We start from the raw sequence: 23,658 nt of genomic DNA on the forward strand, positions 1-23,658 counted from the left end.
AAAAAAAAAAAAAAAAAAAGAATGAGTTCTTACCTTAAACAGAGGTTGCCTGTTCAGGTGTTTATTGGGGCACCTACGCAAGGAACATAAACGTATAAAACCAGGGGTTAGAAGGTGTGGAAGAGGGTTTTTAAAAATCAGAACTGGGATCCAACCAGCTTACCTATGCCACCAGCTGTCCCAGGAGTGCTTTCTTTTTCTTTCTTTTTTTTTTTAAGTTTCTTCTTTTTCATACTATAGTGATTATCAGTCAATACAAATAACTTAATAAATGCAAAAACTAATGAAAGGTTACATATCCCTTTTGAATCCACTAACATTTATTGAGCTTGGACTACATTGGATACATACAGTCTATATAATGTAGACTATACTAAGGGGTGCTTAGGTCTAGTGATTGGGAGTGATATGGCAGTGTCTTTGCAAAAAATGTTGATTTCAAAAGAATTGAGTTATAAGGGACCAGCAGTTGGCTTAATGGCTATGTTGCTGGATTCCCATGTAGTTGACCGCAGTTTGAGTCCTGGACCTCGTGGCTTAAACTCACGCTGAGCACGTGTGTGTGTGTGTGTGTGTGTGTGCCCAAGATCCCAAGAGGAGAAGGGATTATGGAGTGGCCATCCTCCCTGGGGGTGATTTCTCCCTTTCTGTCTCTCTGTCTCTGTCTTTCTAGTGAGCACACGTGCCCTATAGCAAAAACCTCTCCCCCCCCCCAAAAAAAAAGGAGTTATAGAAGTATAGGTCATAAATTACTGAATTTTAAGTATTTGTGAAGTAAGCACTACTGTAATTTTTTTTCTTTTTCTTCCCCTGTCATTTAAGGATACCCTTGTTAGTATGAAGTGGGACCCAACAGGTCATATTCTTATGACGTGTGCCAAAGAAGAAAACGTGAAGCTCTGGGGCCCTATTTCAGGATGCTGGCGCTGTCTGCATTCACTCTGCCATCCGTCTATTGTAAATGGCATTGCTTGGTGCAGCCTTCCAGGGAAAGGATCCAAGCCACAGTTACTGATGGCTACGTATGTTGTGAATTTGTGTGTATGTGTGTCTTCAGCTTTAGATCAGTATAGACTGCTATTTGCATGAAAGGTGATGTCTCAGTAATTACTAGTTAATTGCCATTAACTGTTCTTTTGTGTAACACTATAAGGCAACCTCAGATGTGAAACCTGATGTGCAGTCTCTTTATCTAGGTATAATGTTAGAATATTCATCTCAGTTGTCCTGAGATGTCAGAAAAGGCATCATGTATTTTTCTATGTAAAAATGTATCATGACTTTGCCAGCAGCCCAGTATTTCTAGTGATTATCACATACCTACTACAAATATGTTTTAAAAATAATATTATATTAGTTATTTCAGATCTTAATTGATATAATATTATAGAAATATTTTTATTTCTGGATATTGACACCCTTTGGTTTTATGTGATCAATTTTCTTAAAGTGGCTGTCAGAGTGGCCTAGTGTGTGTTTGGCGCATTCCACAAGACACCACACAGATGAGTGTGACGAGTTCAGAAGGATGGTGGGACCAGGAATCAAATTGCCAGGTAATGTTCTGGTGTTCTCGAAACCCTCATCTACCTGAAATGGTAGCTGGTGTAAGCCATCAGAGTAATTCTGTCTTAGTCACTAAGATACTGCCATATCTCAAAGGGCAAGGTCACTAGGGCAATGTAAATAAAGGTCACATTTTGAGCTCTGTCTGAATTAGCTTAACTTTTTTTAAGTCAGAGGTATCATTGCTTGCTGAAGTGAGATATTCAGTGCATATTGACTGGTGATCATTAGGGTAGTAGTAGATATCATCCACACAGGCAGACCAGTCCGAAGGTAAAGCCGCGAAATTGGAGCACCGCGGGGCACGTCCATCCAGGGTATCTCCTACCAGTGCCAGGACGCCACCTATGAAGAATGATTCCTCTATCTTAAAGAGAGCTTAAAAATTTAGTTACTCACAGAGCCATCTAGACAAGTAACAAATTCATGAAGCTGGGAGTTGAAAGGTGTATGGAGGATAAAAAACAGACAAAAAAGCAAAACGCACACATGCTTCATATTAAGGGTACAGCTGCCTCAGAGCTGATTATCACCCTTCAGAATTGAGAGTTTGTTGTGACCAGTGTGTGTACATTTTTTTAGTAGAAGCCAGAAATCCAGTGTTTAAGTAAAATGTCCCAGTAATGAACAGTGGCAGCTGACTTAAAATTCTTTAAAATAGTGAGTGACCAATTTAGTGGCATCCCTGAGCTACCAGTGTGCAAGCTTTGTTGTTTTCCCTCTTGTCTGAGATACAGATGCCCTTGAAAGAATTATGCCTCACACCAACTTTGGGTAAATGAGTACATCTAGTGTTGTGCTCCGTTATAACTAGAAGGAAGGTGGTACTGAAGGGCAGGGAGTCGAAAGAGGTGAAGGCTAGAGGGAGGAGCAGCCGGCTCACTAATAGGGAAACATCACAGAAATGAGATGTGGGAACACTGAAGATAAATGTGGTTTGCTCTTTGTGCTAGGAAGTAGCACAAACAATGTTAGAATATTCATCTTAGCATGCAGATTAAACACCATGTGACAGATCTATCAGCCAACAACCACAAAAAGGAACCTATTTCTAGAGTCAGCATGTGCAATTCACAGATGTTCAAGGATTATAAAATGAAAATTGTGGGGCCAGCAGGTAGTGTGGTGGTTGGGGTGCTGGACTCCCACATGGCTGACTGCTGTTTGAGTCCCAGATTTCCAGCTTGATACTCATGCCAGGCACGTGTGTGTGCATGCCTAAAATCTCGAGAGGAAAATGGAGGAGAAGGGATTTCAGTGTGGCCATCACCCCAGGTGATTTCTCACTTTCTCTCTGTGTGTGTGTTTACAGCAAGTGCACATGCCCTATATCTCTCTTATTTAAAAAAAGGGGGGGGGCAGCAAATGGCATAATGGTCGCTGCTGGACTCCCACATAGTCAACTGTGGTTTGAGTCCCAGACCCAGTGGCTTAAAACTCACACCAGGTGCATGTGCCTGTGTGCCCAAAATCACAAGAGGAGAATAGAGAAGGGATTATGGTGTGGCCATCCCTCCTGAGGGGTGATTTCCCACTTTCTCTCTATATATATTTCTCTCTGTGTCTCTGGCAAGCACACGTACTCTATGGCAAAAATCTCTCTCTAAATAAATAAAAAACAAAGAAAAAAATGAGTATTGCATAAAACTAAAATTTTTAAATTAAAACAGTGGTTAAAAAGTAGAAGTCAGGGGCCAGCCTGAGGCTTGGTGATTAGGGCAATTGGATCTCACATGAGTTTGAGTTCTAGACCTAGTGGCTTGAAAAACACATTGGGCCCTTGTGCATGAAGGCCAAAAATCCTGAAAGGAGGAAGAAATAGAGGAGAAGGGATTGTGGCATGACCATGCCCTATGGGGGGTGCTTTCTCCTTGTCCCTCTCTCTGTCTCTGGTAAGAACATAGACCTTTGGCAATTTTTTTTTTTTTTTTTTTTTTTAGAGTAGAAGTCAGAATTTTCTTGTCTCCAAGGTGTAATTAGGACTTTAAAATATAGTCTTTTTCTGCCAGTTTGAAAAATAAAAAAGTAATGTAGATCTGTATCCAAAAAAGATAAAAGCCTCAGCAAAAGAGAATCAGATTGATATTTTATTTTTTATTCAGTCAGGCTAACCTTTGCAAGAGAAGTTGCCTCCCCTCCCCACCTCAATTATATACTGAAATAAAAAATTTTCAAGAATGTTGTAAATCTGGAACCTGTGAATGGTTCTAACGTTAATGCATGTCAAAAATACTATATTGCAGGATGGATATAGGAAATCGGCAGGAGCCAAGTGCGTTTATCAGCTGCGTGGACACATCACCCCTGTCCGGACCGTTGCCTTTAGTTCTGATGGGTTAGCCCTAGTGTCTGGAGGGCTAGGGGGGCTCATGAATATTTGGTCTTTAAGGGTAAGAGCATGGCTTTTATTTTTATGATTAACAGTATTTTTACATTAATGTTAATATATTCGATAAAAATTAGCCAACTCCAGGAATATTTTCTGTGATCATATCTTAAGTACTAAAGCGCCTTTTAGAATCCTTTGCCATTTAATTTTTCTTACTGACACGTATTTTTAAAGTCAGGTAGGCCCAGAAAAGTGGGTAAGAGTTATGCAGTTGGACGATGCAGAATTTATCTAGAGTATAGGTTTTAGAATACATTTTTGTGAAAGTAAAGTGTAAGTATGAAATGCCAGTGGTGCCTGAAGTTAAGTAATGAGTCTTATACATCTGTCTCATTGCAGGATGGCTCTGTCTTGCAAACGGTCGTGATAGGCTCTGGAGCTATTCAGACCACAGTGTGGATTCCAGAAGTTGGAGTAGCTGCTTGCTCAAACAGATCGAAGGTAATACTATAGCAAATCCTGGGGGGCAAGCCTGTAAGGAACTTAAGAAATTATAGTCTAAGCACCTGTTTTTTGGAGGAAAGACCTTACATCCATAGGGATTTTTTGTCCAAGGTAATGCAACTATTCAGTGGCAAAAGAACTAGAACTCAGATCTTCTGATTTACAGTCTAGACTTTCTGTCATATCCCAGACTTTGGAGAAGGTAATTAACTACTAAGTTGTTTGATTTCCACTGGAACTTTTAAAGTAGATCTTGACTTTTCTGCTGTGATTTTTCACATAGCACTAAACTACACCAGAAGGATTTTCAAAAATACAAAGAACCACCTCAGACACGTTTAAATCAAAAACAGATCTTGACTTTAAAATGTAATATTCTAGTAAAATACCAGCTTGTCCCAGTATGAAGTAATCACATGATAGGACATAATTCCCTAGACTATTGTTTTCCACATCTTTGAAGATCAGAGCCAGTGGGGGCCAGATGGGTGCAGTGGTAAAGCACAATGCTCTGTGAGATAGTCCCATGTGGGAGGTTCCTGGTTCAAGTCCAGAGACCTCCCTGAGAATGCTGGGCTGCATTTGCCTATGATCTGGAGGCTGGCCGAAGGCTGGGCGTGGACTGCAATGTTAAAACCCTACTGGGGTACTGGGCCCTCTCTGTCTTTCTCTATCTTGTTTATGGAGGAAATAAATAAAACTAATTCTTTTAAATGCTCATGTACTGTTTTGGTTTACATTTTTTAAGTTTTATTGATTTTATTTCTTCCATCGTGGCCCTGTTGCACCACGATCCCTCTCTCCAGCCCTCTAGGCAGTCAGCATCCTGGGTGTTCCCATGTGCAGCCTCCAAGTTAACCAGAGTGATACCTGACTGCCTGGGCCACTCAAGCTGGGCCTGGTTTACATTTTATGTGGCTAAATGATGTTAAAATAAGCTGTGAACCATGGATAGTCCCCCTAGAAATAAGATATAGACTCAGGCCCCCGGTAGTAATGGCCTATGTAGAATAAACCAAAGAGCCAGGGTGGAGGAATTGCTGCTGCTTTTGCAGCTGTGGCACTCAGTAGACAGTACTGCTGCTTCTAGTATCACTGTGGCCATGTCAGACTTTTGAAATATACTGTTAATAAATGCCTTGTCCTGTAAGTCCTGTGAGATCGCAAATAACTGACGTTTCCTTGAAAAGAATCAGCTAATCTGAGGTAGTTTACAGATGTTATGATTACTTCTTATTCACCTATTTTTATTTAGGCATCATTTAGGATATTTTGAAGTTCTGTAGGCACTAAAAGTATAGCCTTTTTTGGATGTAAGAAATCCAAAAAGCAAAAGTGTATAATGAACCCCGTTCCTGGAAGAAATTACTCAAGTTAAATGGTGATAGCATTATCTTTTATCTTTTATTTAAACAAGCTTATCATGTGGACGATTTCTTTCCAACCAGGATGTTTTGGTTGTGAATTGTACAGCAGAATGGGCTGCTGCCAATCACGTTTTAGCAACCTGCAGGACAGCGCTGAAGCAGCAGGGTGTTCTGGGATTAAACATGGCTCCCTGCATGAGAGCGTTCCTGGAGCGGCTGCCCGTGATGCTTCAGGAGCAGTATGCCTATGAGAAGGTAACTTGTCACATTCACCCCAGAGACCCACCAGTACCTCGGGCTTTGGAACTGAATTGCACCTTTGAGTTTATCCTTTAAGAGTGTGAGATCTGAGGGAAATGGGTGGGGCTATTTGGGCGGAGTCTAATAAAGACTGTTACTCAGTAATCCTAAACCTATTCCTTATTATAACCCCCAAATTTGTATAATGTTTGTATTACTTTTTTCAGATTATTTATCCACTTCAAAACTATTTAAAGTATCTGTGTCTCAGTGTCACCTTCCCTTTCTGATCCCTATATCCTTCTTTTTTTTTTTGGAGAGGTTTTTGCTATAGGGCACGTGTGCTCGCCAGACAGACAGAGAGAGACATAGAGACAGCAAGCGAGGAATCACCCCCCAGGGGGGATGGTCACGCCGCAGTCCCTTCTCCTCCATTCTCCTCTCGGGATCTTGGGCACGCATGCACATGCGCCCGGCGTGAGTTTTAAGCCACCGGGTCCAGGACACGAACCGCGGTCGACTATGTGGGAGTCCAGTGACATAGCCATTACACTAACTGCTGGTTCCCAGATCCCTATATCCTTCTGTTTGTGTGGCTTTATATTCCAAAGTCGGGCTAGAGCTGCATGTGGATGACAGAGTTAACCTCTCCACCCACCAGGTGAATCTGTGGAGTTTAGTAAAAGAGCTAAGGTCAAACCAGGTAGGGCCACAGGTACTAAACCGAAGGATTGGGATTTGGGCCTATGGTACAGGCACTGATCCTGAGGTAGTCTGTCTTCAGCCTCCACGGTGGTCACAGTGTACGGTTCCTCAGCAGAGCTCTTAAGGTTTCTTCCTTCTCTTTTTACCAAGCTGCATTAATAATCAACTGTCACTACACTAGTTAATTTCACTGATGTGTTTACTCAAGCTTTCCTTTCTGAATCATTCAGTATCTCAGAGTTTTCTGTCTTGATTTGGGAGTGCCATGGAAGAAGGATTTGCCTTTGATTTCTACCAGGATTGTCTTGGAAAAGGAGGAAGTAAGGGAGGGAGCAGGTCTCCATGACTCAATTGTTATCTGTCTGCTTTTTCATTTATTTAATTGAGAAAATATACTAGCTGCAGTATGATAAAGTTCTGTGGTTTAGTTAGAATCATACCACCATGAGTTTCTTAGTTTCGATAGATATGCCATGGTTATGTAAGATTATAATATTAGAGGAAGATGGGTAAAAGGTATATAGGGATTCTCTGTATTCTCTCTGCAGCTCTCTCTATAAATCTAAAGTTATTTCAAAGCCAAAGACTTCAAAAGTAAACTTTAGAAATATGACCACAGGCATATTTTTTCAAATGCAGCGGATTAATTTAGAACATGTGGTGCAGGCTTTCTGTAACGTCCTGCGCTTTCCCGTAGCCTCATGTGGTTTGCGGCGACCAGCTTGTCCACAGCCCCTACATGCAGTGCCTGGCGTCCCTGGCCGTGGGCCTCCACCTGGACCAGCTGCTGTGCAGTCCCCCAGTGCCGCCACATCACCAGAACTGCCTCCCTGACCCTGCGGCCTGGAATCCAAATGAGTGGGCCTGGTTAGAATGCTTCTCAACCACCATTAAAGCTGCCGAAGCCCTGACCAATGGAGCGCAGTTTCCAGAATCTTTTACCGTCCCAGATCTAGAGCCCGTTCCAGAGGACGAACTGGTATTCCTAATGGTAAATGTCATATGAGCTGCTGGCATTTGCAGCTGGGGTGGTATTGTGGGCCTTTGGTGCATAGCAGATCTTTAATAAGTATTTACTAGCTTGAATAGCTGGAAGCATGCCCTTAGATGAACTGAAAATCTTTTTCTTTCAGATAGTCATTTTTAGTCTGATGGCAGGCCTCTAGTGTGACAGAGATTGTGTGTGACTGTGGAGTGCCTGTAAACCTGCCAGCGCTCAGTGGCATAGTCCCTATTTTCCATATGTTTTTTCCTTAGGTACATTATAAGTGCTTTTTCCTATTTTATTGGATATATTTTAGCCTCTTTTGTTGACCATTTTGTGAATTTATGCCACATATAGATTCAAATTTCCTCGACATTTCAATCATGCCTTTAATTAGCATAAATAAGCATAGGGAAGACCGTGCTAGTTGTCATTTCTTTCTGGTTGTATTTGAGAGGATCCAGCTGTGGAAACCATCATGGAGGTGCTGCAGGCCAGCACGTGATCTCTCAGCCCTTTACTTAGTTAGGATTTGTGTGCACGGACATTTGGTAGGCAAATATAAACAAAATATGAAACAAATATAAGTCAAGGAAAATTATCTAAACACAGAATACTTCATTTAGGAAGTAACTTTTGGGTCCATTCGGACCAAATCTGTCAGTTTATAGAAGTGGAAACTAAAGCTCAGCAGGGTGAAGAGACCTGCCCCACAGCTACAGGGAGTTCATGAGGGTGGCATTTTTGACATCAGATCTTGTACCTGTGGTTACCTTTAACCACCAAGGCTATACAGATAGAACCTTAAAATGCACAAAATCAAGTTTGACATGATTATACAACTTCTCATAATTGCTCATAATATTACTGTGTTCTTTTTGGGAGGAAGACTTAGTTGTCAGAAGACTTTGTTGGTTAACAGAAGATAGGTCTAAAAAGGACTGATCCTGATATGTGTCTCGTCTTGCAGGATAACAGTAAATGGATTAATGGCATGGATGAACAGATTATGTCTTGGGCAACTTCCAGACCTGAGGTCAGTAAAGACGAAGATAACTCCATGGGGGTCCTCAGTAAACCCTTTCCTTCTAAATGCTGTTCGTGCACTGGTGTCTTCCAGGCATGCTGGCACACACTGGGTACTCGGTACATGTTGGCTTGAATGATGAATCTAATTTTGAGCTGGTTGTGGTTTTCTAGGACTGGCACCTGGGAGGTAAATGTGATGTCTACCTGTGGGGCGCTGGCAGGCACGGACAGCTGGCCGAAGCTGGAAGAAACGTAATGGTACCTGCAGCAGCTCCCTCGTTCTCACAGGCCCAGCAGGTAACTGTCAGGGTCGGCAATGGAGGAGAAACTTGGGAACTGACAATGCCAATTCCTTTTGTGACAGTAACTTATTGAGGATAAAGCTTATCTCCTCTAGACTATTGTGAGCAATCATTAAATCATTAAAGAAGCCATGGTATATGGTAACTTCCAAATAAAAACTTGCTAAGGTTTTTATCAGACTTGGGAAATTTTGTTAACGAATTTGTAAATTTTCCTTGCTTCCTAGTGTAATTAGTTAACATCATAATGCATTAGGCTAACTCAGAATGTATCTGTAGAAATTTAGATACTCCTGGGGCAACAGATAGGTGGTGGTTAAGGGGCTGGATTCCCACATGTCTGAGCACAGTTTGAATCCTGGACCCAGGGGCTTAGAAATCACACCAGGCCTGTGTGTATGCGTGCCCAAAATCCTAAGAGGAGAATGGAGAAGAGATTGTGGCTTGGCCATTCCCCTCTGGGGGATGATTTTTCAATTCTCCTCTCTCTGTCTCTGTCTGTCTATCTCTCTCTGCTGAGCACATATTCCCTATGTCAAAGAACATAAAAAAGAAAAAGAAAAAAACAAAACAAAACAAAACAAAAACAAGATACTCCTGGCTCATTATTTTCTTTGTCTTTGGGCCATAAACTTCCTAAGATCTTCCTGCAGATTTTGTTGACATCATTCCCTTCATCTAATAATCATGGTACAGGTCAAGTATCTTTTATCTGAATTATTATTGGAACCAGAAGTGTTTCAAATTTCAGATTTTTTTTCAGATTTTAGAATATTTGCATATATATCATGTAAATACTACCTACATATCTTGAGGATGAGACCTAAGTATAAACACAACATTTATTTATGTTTTATATATGCCGTATGTACAAAAGCCTGAAGATACTGAGTCGTTGGAAAAGTCATTACTCGTTTTTGCATAGAAAATATGTCATGACTTTTCCAACAACCCAATAATTTTATATAATAATTTTAGATTGCAGCATTTGACTGCAACCCATCACATAGAGTCAGGTGTGGGAATTTCCATTTGTGACATTATGTTGGTGCTCGACATATTTCAAGTCTTGGAGCATTTCAGATTTCAGCGTAGGGAAGCTCACCCTATACTATATTTTCAAACCTTCTTTGACAGCTCTGCCTTCTCTTCTGTTATTCTCTAAGCTAGTCCCAGAATGCATCACTCTCTCTTGTATATGTCCCTTTAGTCCCTGCTTCTCTCTTGCCCAGTCTTTAATATTTCCCCATCATCTGCTCCTCTTTCTTCTTTCATCTGTTTTATTAATGTTATTATTTAAACTTAACACGACTGGCAGAAATGCCTGCAGATTGCACGGTTCTAGACTATTTTGAATAGTCAGGTGGGCTTCATACATCTCTTGGCTAAGTTAGTGGATTTATAGTAATCAGAGACTGATAGGAACCCCTCCCCTTTAGTGAAAGGATAAAATAATTGATTAAGGTACCCTTGGTATACACGGAATCACTTCAAATGTTAAAACTAAATAATAAAGGATAATATATATTATTTTTGTCTTTCTGTAACTAGGTTATATGTGGTCAGAATTGTACGTTTGTCATTCAGGCCAATGGCACAGTGTTGGCTTGTGGGGAAGGAAGTTACGGCAGATTAGGACAAGGAAATTCAGATGACCTTCATGTACTGACAGTCATTTCAGCCTTACAAGGTAAAGTTGTACCTAATTTTAAAATGGTCAAGAACTACGACCTCACTGTAGGAATGTGTGCCTCTATTAGAACTCTGCTCAAACCTTTTCTCGATGAAATCTTAGAGGATTTTAAAATATATTTCAGTTCTTATTTAGGCATGTGTAATTTAGGCAGCTTTAATTTCCATATTTTAATCTGTATTATTTACATGTTATTTATCATAATGCTAGAATTCAGTGCTACATAAGTAAATGTTTTTGAAATCCACTGAAGATTATCAACCAGTTCTTTAAAATTGCAAAACTATAATTAAGCAACTATTAATAGCAGTAGTAATCATGCATGTGTTTCATTATCACTAAAAATCAGTTTATATGAAAACATGCAAATGTCCCAAGGACTTTAAAGGGCATCTCTGTCAGATTTCTGTGTGACTTGGAGAGAGAACACTTCTGAATCCTAGTCAAGAAAAATGATGGAATTTACCTTTGCATGACTGGCTTTATGAGAAATACTTAAGAGAGTTCTATGCCTAAAAGCAAAAAGATACTATCATCTTGAAAACACATGACTTATAAAACTCACTCTTGGGGAAAATGTGCAAATGAGGAAGAAAAAGGAATCAAACCTTAGCACTAGAGAGTACTACCATACTGCAAAGACAATAAGAGAGAAACAAAGAAAGAAAGAATGCAAAACAACCAGAACACAAAATGACAGGAGTAAGTCCTCACCTATAAATAATAACTTTGAGGGAACCAGCAGTTAGCATAATGGCTATGTCGCTGGACTCCCATGTAGTCGACCGCGGTTCGCGTCCTGGACCCGGTGGCTTAAAACTCACACCGGGCGCGTGTGCGTGTGTGCCCAAGATCCCAAGAGGAGAATGGAGGAGAGGGGATTGCGGTGTGACTATCCCCCCTGGAGGGTGATTTCTCACTTTCTGTCTCTATGTCTCTCTCTGTCTGTCTGGCGAGCGCATGTGCCCTATAGCGAAAACCTCTCCAAAAAAAATAATAATAATAATAATAGCTTTGAATATATACATATTAAACTTTCAAACAATATAGACTGCTGAATGGGTTTTTTTAAACAAAAAAAGAACCAACTATATGTTACCTGTAAGAAATTCATTTCACGGAGACCAGCAGTTGGCGTAATGGGTATGTTGCTGGACTCCCATTAGTCAACCACAGTTCAAGTCCTGGACCTGGTGGCTTAAACTCATGCCGGGCGTGTGTATGTGAGTGCCCAAGATCTCAAGAGGAGAATGGAGGAAGAGGGATTGCAGTGTCGCCATCCCCCTGGGGGGTGATTTCTGGCTTTCTGTCTCTCTGTCTCTCTCTGTCTTTCTGGTGAGCGCACACACCTTGTAGCATAAACCTCTCAAAAAAAAAAAAAAAGAAAGAAAGAAAAGAAAAAGAAAAAGAAAGAAAAAAAGAGGGACCAGCAGTTAGTGTAATAGCTATGTTGCTGGACTTCCATGTAGTCGACCGTGGTTGGCGTCCCGGATCCAGTGGCTTAAAACTCACACCTGACGCATGTGTGTGCATGCCCAAGATCCCGAGAGGAGAATGGAGGAGAAGGGATTGTGGCGTGGCCATCCTCCCTGGGGGGTGATTTCTTGCTTTCTGTCTCTCTGTCTGTCTCTGTTTGGTGAGCACATGTACCCTATAGCAAAAACCTCTCCAAAAAAAAAAAATTCATTTCACTGGTAAAGATAAACTAAAATTGAAGAGGTGGGAAAAAATATTCAATACAACCAGAAACCAAAAGGAAGTAGGAATAGCTACATTTACATCAAATAAAACAGACTTTTAGTCAAACACTGTAAAAAGAGACAAGAATGTCATTATATAATGAGAAAGGGATCAATTTAGTGAAAGGATATAACAGTACCCAACATCAGAGCACCCACATACATAGAGCAAATATTATTACATCTAAAGGGAGAGACAAACTCCAATAAAGTAATAACTAGGACCTCAGTATTCCACCATCAGCACTGGCAAGATCACCAAAACAAAAAAATCGACCAAGTAGCCTTGGATTTAAACTACACTCTAGACCAAGTGGCCCTAGTAAGCATTTACAAAACATTTCATCCAACAGCTGCAAAACATGCTTCTTATTGGTACCTGGAACATTGTCCAGGACAGGTCATCTGATAGACCACAAAACAAGGCTCAACAAATTTTTAAAAATCAAAATAATATGCAGTACCTTTTCTGACTACACGAAATAAAACTAGAAATCAATAAGAAGAGAAACTGGAAATTGTACAAACACATGGAAATTAAACACCATGCTTCCAAGTGACTGTTGGGTCAATGAGGAAATTAGGATGGAAAATTTAAGTCTTGAAACTGGACCAGCCTTGTAGTATAGGAGTTAAGCACTGTGTAGAGGGAGCCATCCCTCAAATGGCTGATGTTGATTCAAATCTCAGCTCCTGCAGCTGGAAAAAGTCACGCAGGGTGCTCGTGTGAGTATGCCCAAGGTCCTGATGGGCTGGAAGAATGGTGGAAGGCGGATTGTGCTACGACTAGGCCCCACTGGGGTGCTTTTTCTGTTTTTTTTTTAAGTTCTTGAAACAAATGAAAATGAAAATGCAATGTAACAAAACTAATAGGATTCAGCTAAAACAGTACTAAGAGAGATTATAGCAATAAATGCTTACATCAAGAAAATAGGAAGATTTCAAATAAACCTAATGATACACTTCAAAGAGCTAGAAAAGTAAGCACAAACCAAACCTAAAAATAGTAGCAGGGAAAAAATACTAGGTCATCTGGACAGTCATAATGCATTTTTGCTTAGAAAAACAGAGGGGATGGCAGGTGGAAGGGTGGTTAAGGTGACTGGATTCCCACATGGCTGACTATGGCTCAAGTACCGGACCTGGCAGCTTACTTTCTCACTTTCCTTCTCTCTGTTTCTCTCTGGTCAACTTCAAAAAAATAAAGTATAACAATGACAATGAATAAAATTAAATAAAATAATTCTAAAAAAATAGAAAAATACATCATGACTTTCCCAACAACTGAATAATATTAATAAACACAGAGCAGAAATAAGTGTAGACTTAAAAAATGCAAAAGATCAAAGAAAAATATCAGGTTTTTTGTTTACTTATTAAACAATATAGATTAAGAAATAGATAAGGGATTTTTGTTAAATAACAGTTCAGTGGGACCAGCAGGTAGCTTGGTGGTTAAGGCACTGGACTCCTGCATGCCTAACCACGGTTCAAGTTCCAGACCTGGCACCTTTCTCAGTTCCTCTCTCTCTCCGGTGAGTGTACATGCTCTGTAGCAAATTAAATAATTATAATAATGATGAATAAAAAATTAAATAAATACTTCTTAAAAGAGTTTCTCTGTTCTTGTTGCACACATTAGAAAGTGACACTAGGAGATGACAGATGTCCATCTGCTCCACTGTGGTCGCCTTGTACTGCCCTCATGTAGCTGTGTGTACCTCTGTCTTCCTGTATCCCATGGCATCATATTGTAAACCTCAAATATACACAGTAACATTTATTTTTAAAAATAAAGAATACTTCTGGGACCAGCAGTTGGCATAATGGCTATGTTGCTGGACTCCCATGTAGTCGACTGCAGTTCAAGTCCCAGACCCAGTGGCTTAAACTCACGCCAGGCATGTTTGTGTGCGCGCCCAAGATCCCAAAAGGAGAATGGAGGAGAAGGGATTACAGCGTGGCCATCCCCCTGGGGGGTGATTTCTCACTTTCTGTCTCTCTGTCTCTCTCTCTCTAGCAAGCTTACAAGCCCTATAACAACAACAAAAAAAGATAGAATACTTCTAAGATTCCACTGCAGGAGATCCTAGCTTGTCTCTAACAAACTCCTGCTGATTTTGAAGGCCACAGGGAGATCCCTGAGGGTTTTTAAGCCAAAGCATACAAATGACAATGAACTCAGAGTAGCTTCCTGAGAAGCTCTGAGTTACTCTTCTGAGATGCAGGTAGAAATAGCCCAAAAGTGAGGAAGCTGGGAACATGGGCTGGGTTTCTGTCCGGTCTTCCTGGTCCCTGGCTCTGAAACCTTACACTGGCTATGAGATCTCTTTGTGCTTTGGTTTCCCCAATTTTATCTTCCTCATAGGTTACGTGTGAATATGGAAAATACGGTAATCCTTGTAAAGCACGTATGGGCGTGGCCAGGACATAGTCCTCAGTGACTGTAACTGCTGCTGTCAGCCTCCTTTTCTTCCTTGTCATCATCATCATTTTATGTGACTACTCCCAGTTTTGTAAGATTATGGCTGCAAATTTGATTTAAAGAAAATATTTTCCTTTCCACAGTATCATTTTGGTGGTTTTTTATTCTGAGGCATTTTGATTTAGCACCTGGTGGTAACTGTGAGTTCTGCTCTGATTCAGGCTTTGTGGTGACCCAGCTGGTGACTTCCTGTGGCTCTGATGGACACTCAATGGCCCTCACCGAAAGTGGAGAGGTCTTTAGCTGGGGAGATGGTGACTACGGTAAACTCGGCCATGGGAACAGCGACAGGCAGCGACGGCCCAGGCAGATCGAGGCCCTGCAAGGAGAAGAAGTGGTGCAGGTTAGGCAGGACATGGATCATGTTGCTTTTGAATGTAAATAAGTTAATTGTTGAGTAGGGTTCTTAAATTTAGGAAACAGGAAATATAATAGTAACATTATTATACGAGAGCCACTGGTTTCGTTTGTTTGTGTTTTTTTGTTTTTGTTTTTGTAGATTCATTCTTGAGCTTGTCAGAGTTTGGATGGACTTTAGTATTAGAGGGGCCTTTTTCCCGAGTCAGCTAGATTGGCCCAGGGAGGGTGCCGTAGGCCATGAGACCAAACACTGGGGTTTAGCTCCTGCCACGTAGTTCTCGAAACACCAATAAACGGAAAGCTTTGCTTTCAGTCTTTCATTTCTGTTACAAATGCTGAGTTTATTTGCCTTTTCTAGTAAATCAGTTAATGATCTAAGATAATATGGTAAAAGTGCGTAACACCTTAGAGTTTACGAAGAAGTCCCCCATCTGTCATCTCATTTAGTCTGGGTTATCTGCACCCAGCTGAAGAGTGGCAGCAGTTTCTCCACAGCCTGCTGTTTTGTTTGGTTTCCCTGAGGCTAATGAGATAGGTCAGAGCCAGGGGAATAGGAGACCCACTTGGGCAGGTAGAATATACTGGTCTCGAAAGCCTGAGTCATCTGTAAAGTTTAATGTAAAGTTTATTGCTACATTCATATCCAGAAATGACTCATTTTTTATCTTAATAAAACCTCTTATTTTTATTTTTTCCTCATTGTCTTAGATGTCTTGTGGCTTCAAGCACTCAGCAGTGGTGACCTCAGACGGCAAACTGTTCACCTTTGGGAATGGCGACTACGGCCGTCTGGGCCTTGGAAACACCTCTAACAAAAAGCTTCCAGAGAGAGTGACTGCGCTGGAGGGATACCAGATCGGACAGGCACGGAACACGTCACTAAGATACCCCAGCTGGTCACAGCTTCTCGGGTCTTCCTCGTACACTTAGACACTTTCAGGAAGTCCAGGATCACTAGTTATACTAACCTCATGTATACTTGGCTTGGTCTAAAGGATCATTTTTCATGATTTTTTTTTCCTAATGAAAATTTACATTTTAAGCCTATTTGTTTATGTGAAAAGCAAAACCCTTGATTCAGGATATGAATACCTTCAAAACCCTCTCCATAAAGTACTAATGTAGCTTACTGTGAAGTCTTTAACCAGTATGGATTGGGAGGGGAGGGTGAGAGCTCCTCTGGGAGCCATGGGTTGGATAGCTAACATGTAATATCGGTGGTAGCATTGTGATTGTCCCTGTCTTATAGACGCACTGAGAGTGTCTCCTAGGGAGATAAGTTATTTTTGTCTTTTCTTTCTTTTTGTTTTGAGAGATTTTTGCTATAGGGCTTGTGTACTCATCAGAGAGACAGAGAGAGACAGACAGTGAGAAATCACTCCCCAGGGGGAATGGCCACACCACCGTCCCTTCTCTTCCTTTCTCCTCTCGGGATCTTAGGCATGCATGCACACTCGCCTAGCATGAATTTTAAGCCACTAGGTCTAGGACTTGAACCACAGTCAACTACATGGGAATCCAGCAATGTAACCATTATGCCATCTGCTGGTCCCTGTTTTTGTCTTATTTTTTTAACCATTCCTTAGACTCTCTGCTGTGAATGAGGATTTTAAATTAAATGTACTTTTCCCCCTCTTTTATACTGAATCTGGGTTAACCACAGATATTTGAAGGATTTTACTTTGAAGAATAAGGCTATTTGTGGGCCTTAGGAATCATTTCTTGTTGATACATTTTGGTTAACATTTGTAATGTTAAGCCAGTAAAAATCTTTGGAAACATAGCCACATTTTTCACTGGCATGGAGAAAAAGGTCCCAGAAACAGGGCTGTGTGTTTTAGGTCTTGTGTGACTTTGCTTTACTGAGCACCCTGCTATTTCTCCAGGTGGCCTGTGGGTTAAACCACACTTTGGCAGTGTCAGCAGATGGTTCCATGGTGTGGGCTTTTGGAGATGGAGACTATGGAAAGTTAGGCTTAGGAAATTCTACTGCAAAATCTTCACCTCAGGTCAGTATTGCCTTGAGTCTTGGTTTTTAGACAATGTAAATGGTTTTCATCTATACCAGTAACTCTTTGTAGTTGGAAATAATTTTCATTTAGTATTGCTGATAATTCATAATGAAGTGTAGACACATCTTTTGCATATTCTTGGTTGTCAGTGTGGATCTTGATTTTTAAATAAGCCATTAATAGCCAAACTGGAAGGTGAAATTCTGCAGGATGAGCTTCTGTCTCCATAGGTGAGCTGAACACTGTAGGACTACCTCCCATGTAGATGAAATAATGAGAAACATACCTACGTGTCTTGGTCCGTTCTTGCACTGCCAACAGAAATACCTGAGAATGGGAGAATTTGACAGAATAGAGGTTTATTTTGCCTCACAGTTCTGGCAACAGAAAGATCAAGGTGTAGACCTGGCATCAGGCCATTCTACAGCATGACTGTTGGAAACCTAGAGGGTGTTAGGCCTGTGCAGAGAGCGAGAGCGAGAGAGAGAGAGAAAGCTTCTGAAAGCTATCTTGTAACAACCAGCTCTCTCAAGAACTAGCCCCCTCTCAAAAGGACTAAAATGCACTGGGCCTGTTAATCTGTTCGTGAGATTATTGCCTCCATGATGCAGTCACCACAATCTCTCACCACCCACTAGGCCTTACCACCTCCGAGCATCGAATCCCGAGACATGAACCTGGGGGGATAAACCATCATCCAAACCTTAACGCTCCCGACTGTCTTATGGGAGTGAGCACGAGCAGTCCTCTGTAACCCTCTGCATGGAGCGGCCGTCGCAGCTGAATATTAGCATAAATTATACACACATGCTTCACCTTTTAAAATACCACACAAAGGAAATCCAAGCACATAAACGAATAACTTAGAAGCTTATTCCTCACGTAGGTTCTTGGCTCTGTGGGAGACGTCCTATGCAGCTCTTTCATGTGGATTTTCCTGAAACATCTAACAAGAAGCATGACCTATAGTAGGCAATTTATATTCAACCCCAGACTCCCCATTGTAGAGTCTGTGATGTTGATAGCTAAGCTCGTGAATATTCAGCTAGGGATGCAGAGAGCCGGGAAAGCTGTCTCTGGGAAGCAGGTAAAGCAGTCATTGTCACCTCTGAAAGCTGAAAGTGAAACTAACAGAGCAGCCATGGCTTTCCATGATGTCACAGCGTTCTTTGAGAGGTCGTGGGATTCTCTTTGGCCTCTGTCCAGAGGATTGCTTCCAATTTATGTGGAGCCTGGCGATTTTAGTCATACCACCCTAGCACACCACTCTCCCCAAAGTCAGGTATTTTGCAAAGCAGTGGGAGAAAGCATCTAAGGATATGAATCTGGGTGGATTGGGTAGGTGACAGTCATGTTTTTATTGGAAGATAAAGCTTTACACATGCCAATAGGCCAATTCCAGATTTATTTTTCTCTTCTCAAAGCTGTGACTTACACTTATTTTGCAGAAAGTCGACGTCCTTTGTGGAATTGGAATTAAAAAGGTTGCTTGTGGAACTCAGTTTTCTGTTGCTTTGACCAAGGATGGCCACGTGTACACCTTTGGCCAAGGTAAGACATTTTCCAGCCTACATTGTTTTGTGTACACATGTATTATAGAAACATTTGCCAGGGCCAGCAGGTGGCATGGAGGTTAAGGCACTGAACTCTCACATGGCTGACCACGGTTCAGAGTGAAACCGAGGGAGCCAGCAGATGGTGTAATGGTTACATCACTGGACTCTCACATGGCTGACCACAGTTCAAGTCCCAGACCCAGTGGCTTGAAACTCACACCAGGTGCGTGTGAGTATGTGTCCAGGGCCCTGAGGTCCTGAGAGGAGAATGGAGGAAAAGGGATTGCAGCCTGGCCATCCCCTGGGGGGTGATTTCTTGCTTTCTGTCTCTCTGGCAAGCGTGCATACCCTATAGCAATAATCTCTCTTAAGGGACCAGCAGATGGCATAATGGTTACATCACATGGCCGATTGTGGTTCAAATCCCAGACCCAGTGGTTTAAAACTCACGCCAGGTGTGTATTTGTGCATGCCCAAAATCCCAAGAAGAGAGTAGAGAAGGTTTTATGGTATGGCCATCCTCCTAGGGAGTGATTTCTTGCTTTCTGTCTATCTCCATCTCTCTGGCAAGTGCATACACTCTATAGTAAAAATTTCTCTCAAAAAAAAAGAAAAAATCTCGCTTTAAAAAAAAAAAGGAGGACCAGAAGTTAGTGTAATGGTTATGTCGCTGAACTCCCAGGTAGTCGACTGCAGTTCAAGTCCTGGACCTAGTGGCTTAAACTCATGACGGTCGCGTGTGCATGCGTGCCCAAGATCCCGAGAGGAGAATGGAGGAAAAGGGATTGCAGCGTGGCCGTCTCCCCTGGGGGGTGATTTCTCACTTTCTGTCTCTCTGTCTCTCTGTCTGTCTGGCGAGCACACACGCCCTATAACAAAAACCTCTTAAAAAAAATAAAAATGGAACCTAGACCTGATGGCTTAAAATTCATGCCAGGCTCCTGTTCTCAGGAGCAGAATAGAAGAGAAGGGATTGTGTGTGAAATGGCCATCTCTCTGGGGCAGTTATTTCTCACTTTTCTTCTCACTGCCCCCCCACCTCCATGTACCCTATGCAAAAAAGAAAAGGTGCTCTGAATCTTTTTCTTTTTTTGGAGAGGTTTTTAGTTTTTTTGCTATAGTGCACGTGCACTCACCACAAAGACAGAGACAGACAAAAAGCGAGAAATCACCCCCCAGAGGGAATGGCCACGCCGCAATCCCTTCTCCTCCATTCTCCTCTCGTGATCTTGGGCACGCACGCACACATGTCCGGTGTGAGTTTAAGCCACTGGGTCCAGGAGTTGAACCACGGTCGACTACGTGGGAGTCCAGCGACATAGCCATTACACTAACTGCTAGTCCCCAGTGAGTCATTTTGTAATAAAATTGATCTTTCTTTCATATGAGAGAGCAAGAGGAGCAAGCACTCCCAACGGGGAGGCCTCGTGCTGCGACCCTGCCCCAGCCTCCCCAACAGCTGGGATCACGGGCACATGTGCACACCCCACATGTCCCAGCTGACCCAGGAAGCAAACCCCAGTCCATGTGGCTCCAGTACCACAGAGCAGCATGCTACCTCTGTGCCCCACTGCTGGGCCAAAATCAAGTTTATTTTTTCTGGGTGACAAGTGGCCACCATGACTCTCATTTACTAGCTACTTTTGTGCCTCTCTTTCATCAACTTTGTTATAAAGACAGACTCCCCTCTCAGTGGAGGACAAACGTTCCTCCTGGTGCCTCACTCTTACTGGAAGAGCCCCTGCAAGGTCCCTCCTGTCTCCTGCCTACTGCCTCCATCATGACGCCACAGATACTGCCTTGGCCCCCAGAGCTCCTCATCCCTTCCAGGGACTGGGACTTCCGCTCTAAGGCTGGGAGGAAGTTATAGGACGTAGGAGTTGGTCGTGAGTAGGTTTATAACCGGGCATTCACAGCAGGACTTCTTGGCAATAAAGTCGCCTTCTGTGGAACTTCTTGGCAAGCCGTAATGACCAAGGGGTGTGTGCGGCAAGCGTAAAGGGGAAGAAGTAAACCATGACTGAAGCTTCTAGTCATGGGAGAGCATTGATGCCATTGATGGAGGACACGGGCTGGTCTTGGCGATGGGGGGGAGCGTTTAGTTTCAGGCATGTCGAAGGAGGCCTTCTGCCCTAGATTCATGTGAGAAATGTCTAGTGGGCTATTAGGAACTTGGATCTAGAGCTTCAGAAAGATTGGACATAGAAATGGGGTTTGGGATATTAGCTGCACATGGTAGTGGTTAAATCCTTGTTAATAGGGCCAGCAGGGACCAGCAGCTGGCATAATGGCTGCGTCGCTGGATTCCGATGTTGCCGACTACAGTTCAAGTCCTGGACCTGGTGGCTTAAACTCACTCCGGGCGTGTGTGCGTGTACCCAAGATCCCGGGAGGAGAAGGGACTGTGGCGTGACCATCCTCCCGGGAGTGATTTCTCTCTTTCTGTCTCTCTGTCCCTCTCTGTCTTTCTGGCGAGTGCACACGCCCTGTAGTAAAACCTCTTCCTGCCCCACCCCCACACCCCCAAAAAATAGGGCCAGCAGGTGGCACAGTGGTTGAAGTGCTAGACTCCCACATGACCAACCACGGTTTGAGTCCTGGACTTGGCAACTAGCTTTCTCACTTTCCCTCTTTCTCTCTCTGTGTCTCTCTCTGGTGAGTACAATTAATAATAACAACAACATTAATATATAAATAAATACCTTAAATAAATACTTTTTTAAAAATCCTTATTTATAGGCTCTAAGAAACCCAGGGGCAGAGTATAGAATGAAGAAAAGGGAAAAACAGAAGAACTCCGCGAAGTATGAGTGAAGTTTGGTGAACATGAAAGCAGGCCTCGGGAGAGCTGGCTCTGAAAGGAGCAGTGAGTGGGTAGCTGTGAGCCAGGGTAGCGCAGGAGGGGCCGAAGCTGTGTTATCAGGGGATTACATGGCATTCCCGAGGCTGGAGCCTGCGAAGAGGCCACCACAGGAGCTAGCTATGCTTTTGAGAGCACAGTCTCGATGCCGCAGTCAGAGGGGCAGCTAGCTGCTGACTGTGGCCTCGCTGCCTGTGCCCAGAGGTGCTGGCGGGCACATCCTAGGGTGTGACAAGGTCAGAGAGAGGTCGGATGGAAGTCTGAGGACTAGACAGGTTGGATGGCACCTTTTTGAGGAGAAAGCACTCGAGGGCCTTTGTGAACTATGTGCCAGTCCTTTCCACATAGGAGGGTCTTGGGAGCCTCTTGGTCTGGAGTAGGCTATGACTTCAGATTGAGAATAGTGTTCTTTTTTTCTTTTTTAAGAGAGGTATTTTTGCTGTAGGGTGTGTGCACTTGTCAGAGAGAGAGAGAGAGAAAGTGAGAAATCACGCCCCGGGGGTGACCATGGCACAGTCCCTCTGCTCATTCTCCTCTCGGGATTTGGGACACACACTTGGCCTGAGTGAGGTATGTCATTGCTGTCCCCTGTGTTACGTGACTCCTAGAAGACGTAAATGGACTGCGTGCACCATCGTAACACTTCCTCTGCTGCTTTTTTCAGATCGCTTAATAGGCTTGCCGGAGGGACGTGCTCGCAATCACAATCGACCGCAGCAAGTCCCTGTCCTGGCCGGAGTGGTCATTGAAGACGTGGCAGTTGGAGCTGAACACACGCTGGCTTTGGCATCCACTGGAGACGTATATGCCTGGGGGAGCAATTCAGAGGGGCAGGTAAATGTTCATTGCACTCGGGAGGGACAGGCCAGGAAACTCGCACCATCTGGCCGGTGCTCCAAGCACGTCACTTTGCACGGGACTGGTTATTCTGTGAGTCTTGTTATGCCTGTCTCTCTGTGGACTGGCAATGCAGCAGGGTGATTAAGGGGATTTACCGAGTGTGTGTGTGTGTGTGTGTCTGCACACGTCGGTGTCTGGCATATCGCAAGCAGCACTACGTAAGTATTTGCAGCTGTCATCATCGTCATCACTGTAGTAATGCAAGAGGTTAGATTCTGGGAGCATCAGTAGATCTGGAAAAAGGGAAAGAAACAGCAATATCGTTATATCCTATGACAGTGTACAACATCCGACTCAAGAGGCTGCTATCTTCAGCCTTCTCTATTCATGGAGGAGGAGAGACCTTCAGGAGAGATGGCGGGGATGCCTGCTGTGACAGTAGAGTCCCCTCTTCTTCATTCATAAATCCTCTCTGGGTCTTGCTCAGGGTCTCATATTAATCACAGTAGCCTCAAGTACACATGTCCTATAGCAAATTTAAAATAATAATAAAAATAATACATTTAAAATTAAATAATCACGGCAGCCTCAATGTGTCACCTGTGGTCTCCTCATGCCTGTCACTGCGGTTGCAAGTGGTCTTCCTGATAGTGTTGATGTGGAAGGCGCTGAGGGAGTTCCCTGGGAGGCTTGGCGTGAACCTCCCTAAGATGCTGAAGAACAAAGACCTGGGGATGAGAGCTGCTTCCCTCGATGCTTCTATGTACCTGCTTATTGTTGCACAGAAATCACTGCGTTTTAAGTAAAAGCTCTCCAGTGTCGTTGTGCTGGTTTTGTTTTGTTTTGTTTTGCTTTTTAACTTCCTGAGAATTTATTCCCTTTCTAGAAGTAGAATCCAAGGATGTGATCAATCATTAACACCCAATTGCCAGTGGGGCCAGCAGGTGGCATGGTTAGGGTGCTGGATTCCCACATGGCCTAATGTAATTCAAGTCCCAAACCTGGTGGCTTGAAAATCATCCCTGGCACATGTACATACATGCCCAAGATCCTTAGAGGAGAATGGAGGGGATTTCTCACTTTCTC

At 42.8% G+C, this 23,658-nt stretch overlaps 1 protein-coding gene across 9 annotated transcripts in view; it reads left to right on the forward strand.

Annotated features, from left to right (window-relative positions):
- HERC1 (HECT and RLD domain containing E3 ubiquitin protein ligase family member 1) overlaps positions 1-23,658 on the forward strand; it is a 252,265-nt gene that overhangs the window by 208,473 nt on the left and 20,134 nt on the right. For all 9 annotated transcript variants that reach the window (XM_027765801.1, XM_027765792.1, XM_027765774.1 and 6 more), the window contains 14 exons: positions 823-1,022; positions 1,451-1,556; positions 3,810-3,956; positions 4,295-4,396; positions 5,848-6,021; positions 7,409-7,702; positions 8,667-8,732; positions 8,897-9,022; positions 10,579-10,717; positions 15,106-15,287; positions 16,013-16,168; positions 17,191-17,313; positions 18,765-18,867; positions 22,397-22,566. In XM_027765801.1, coding sequence (XP_027621602.1) covers positions 823-1,022; positions 1,451-1,556; positions 3,810-3,956; positions 4,295-4,396; positions 5,848-6,021; positions 7,409-7,702; positions 8,667-8,732; positions 8,897-9,022; positions 10,579-10,717; positions 15,106-15,287; positions 16,013-16,168; positions 17,191-17,313; positions 18,765-18,867; positions 22,397-22,566 — 2,088 coding nt within the window. The remainder of the gene's footprint in view (positions 1-822; positions 1,023-1,450; positions 1,557-3,809; positions 3,957-4,294; positions 4,397-5,847; positions 6,022-7,408; positions 7,703-8,666; positions 8,733-8,896; positions 9,023-10,578; positions 10,718-15,105; positions 15,288-16,012; positions 16,169-17,190; positions 17,314-18,764; positions 18,868-22,396; positions 22,567-23,658) is intronic.

This window comes from Tupaia chinensis, unplaced genomic scaffold (assembly GCF_000334495.1).
Source record: "Tupaia chinensis unplaced genomic scaffold, TupChi_1.0 Scaffold000063_1, whole genome shotgun sequence".
NCBI lineage: Eukaryota > Metazoa > Chordata > Mammalia > Scandentia > Tupaiidae > Tupaia > Tupaia belangeri.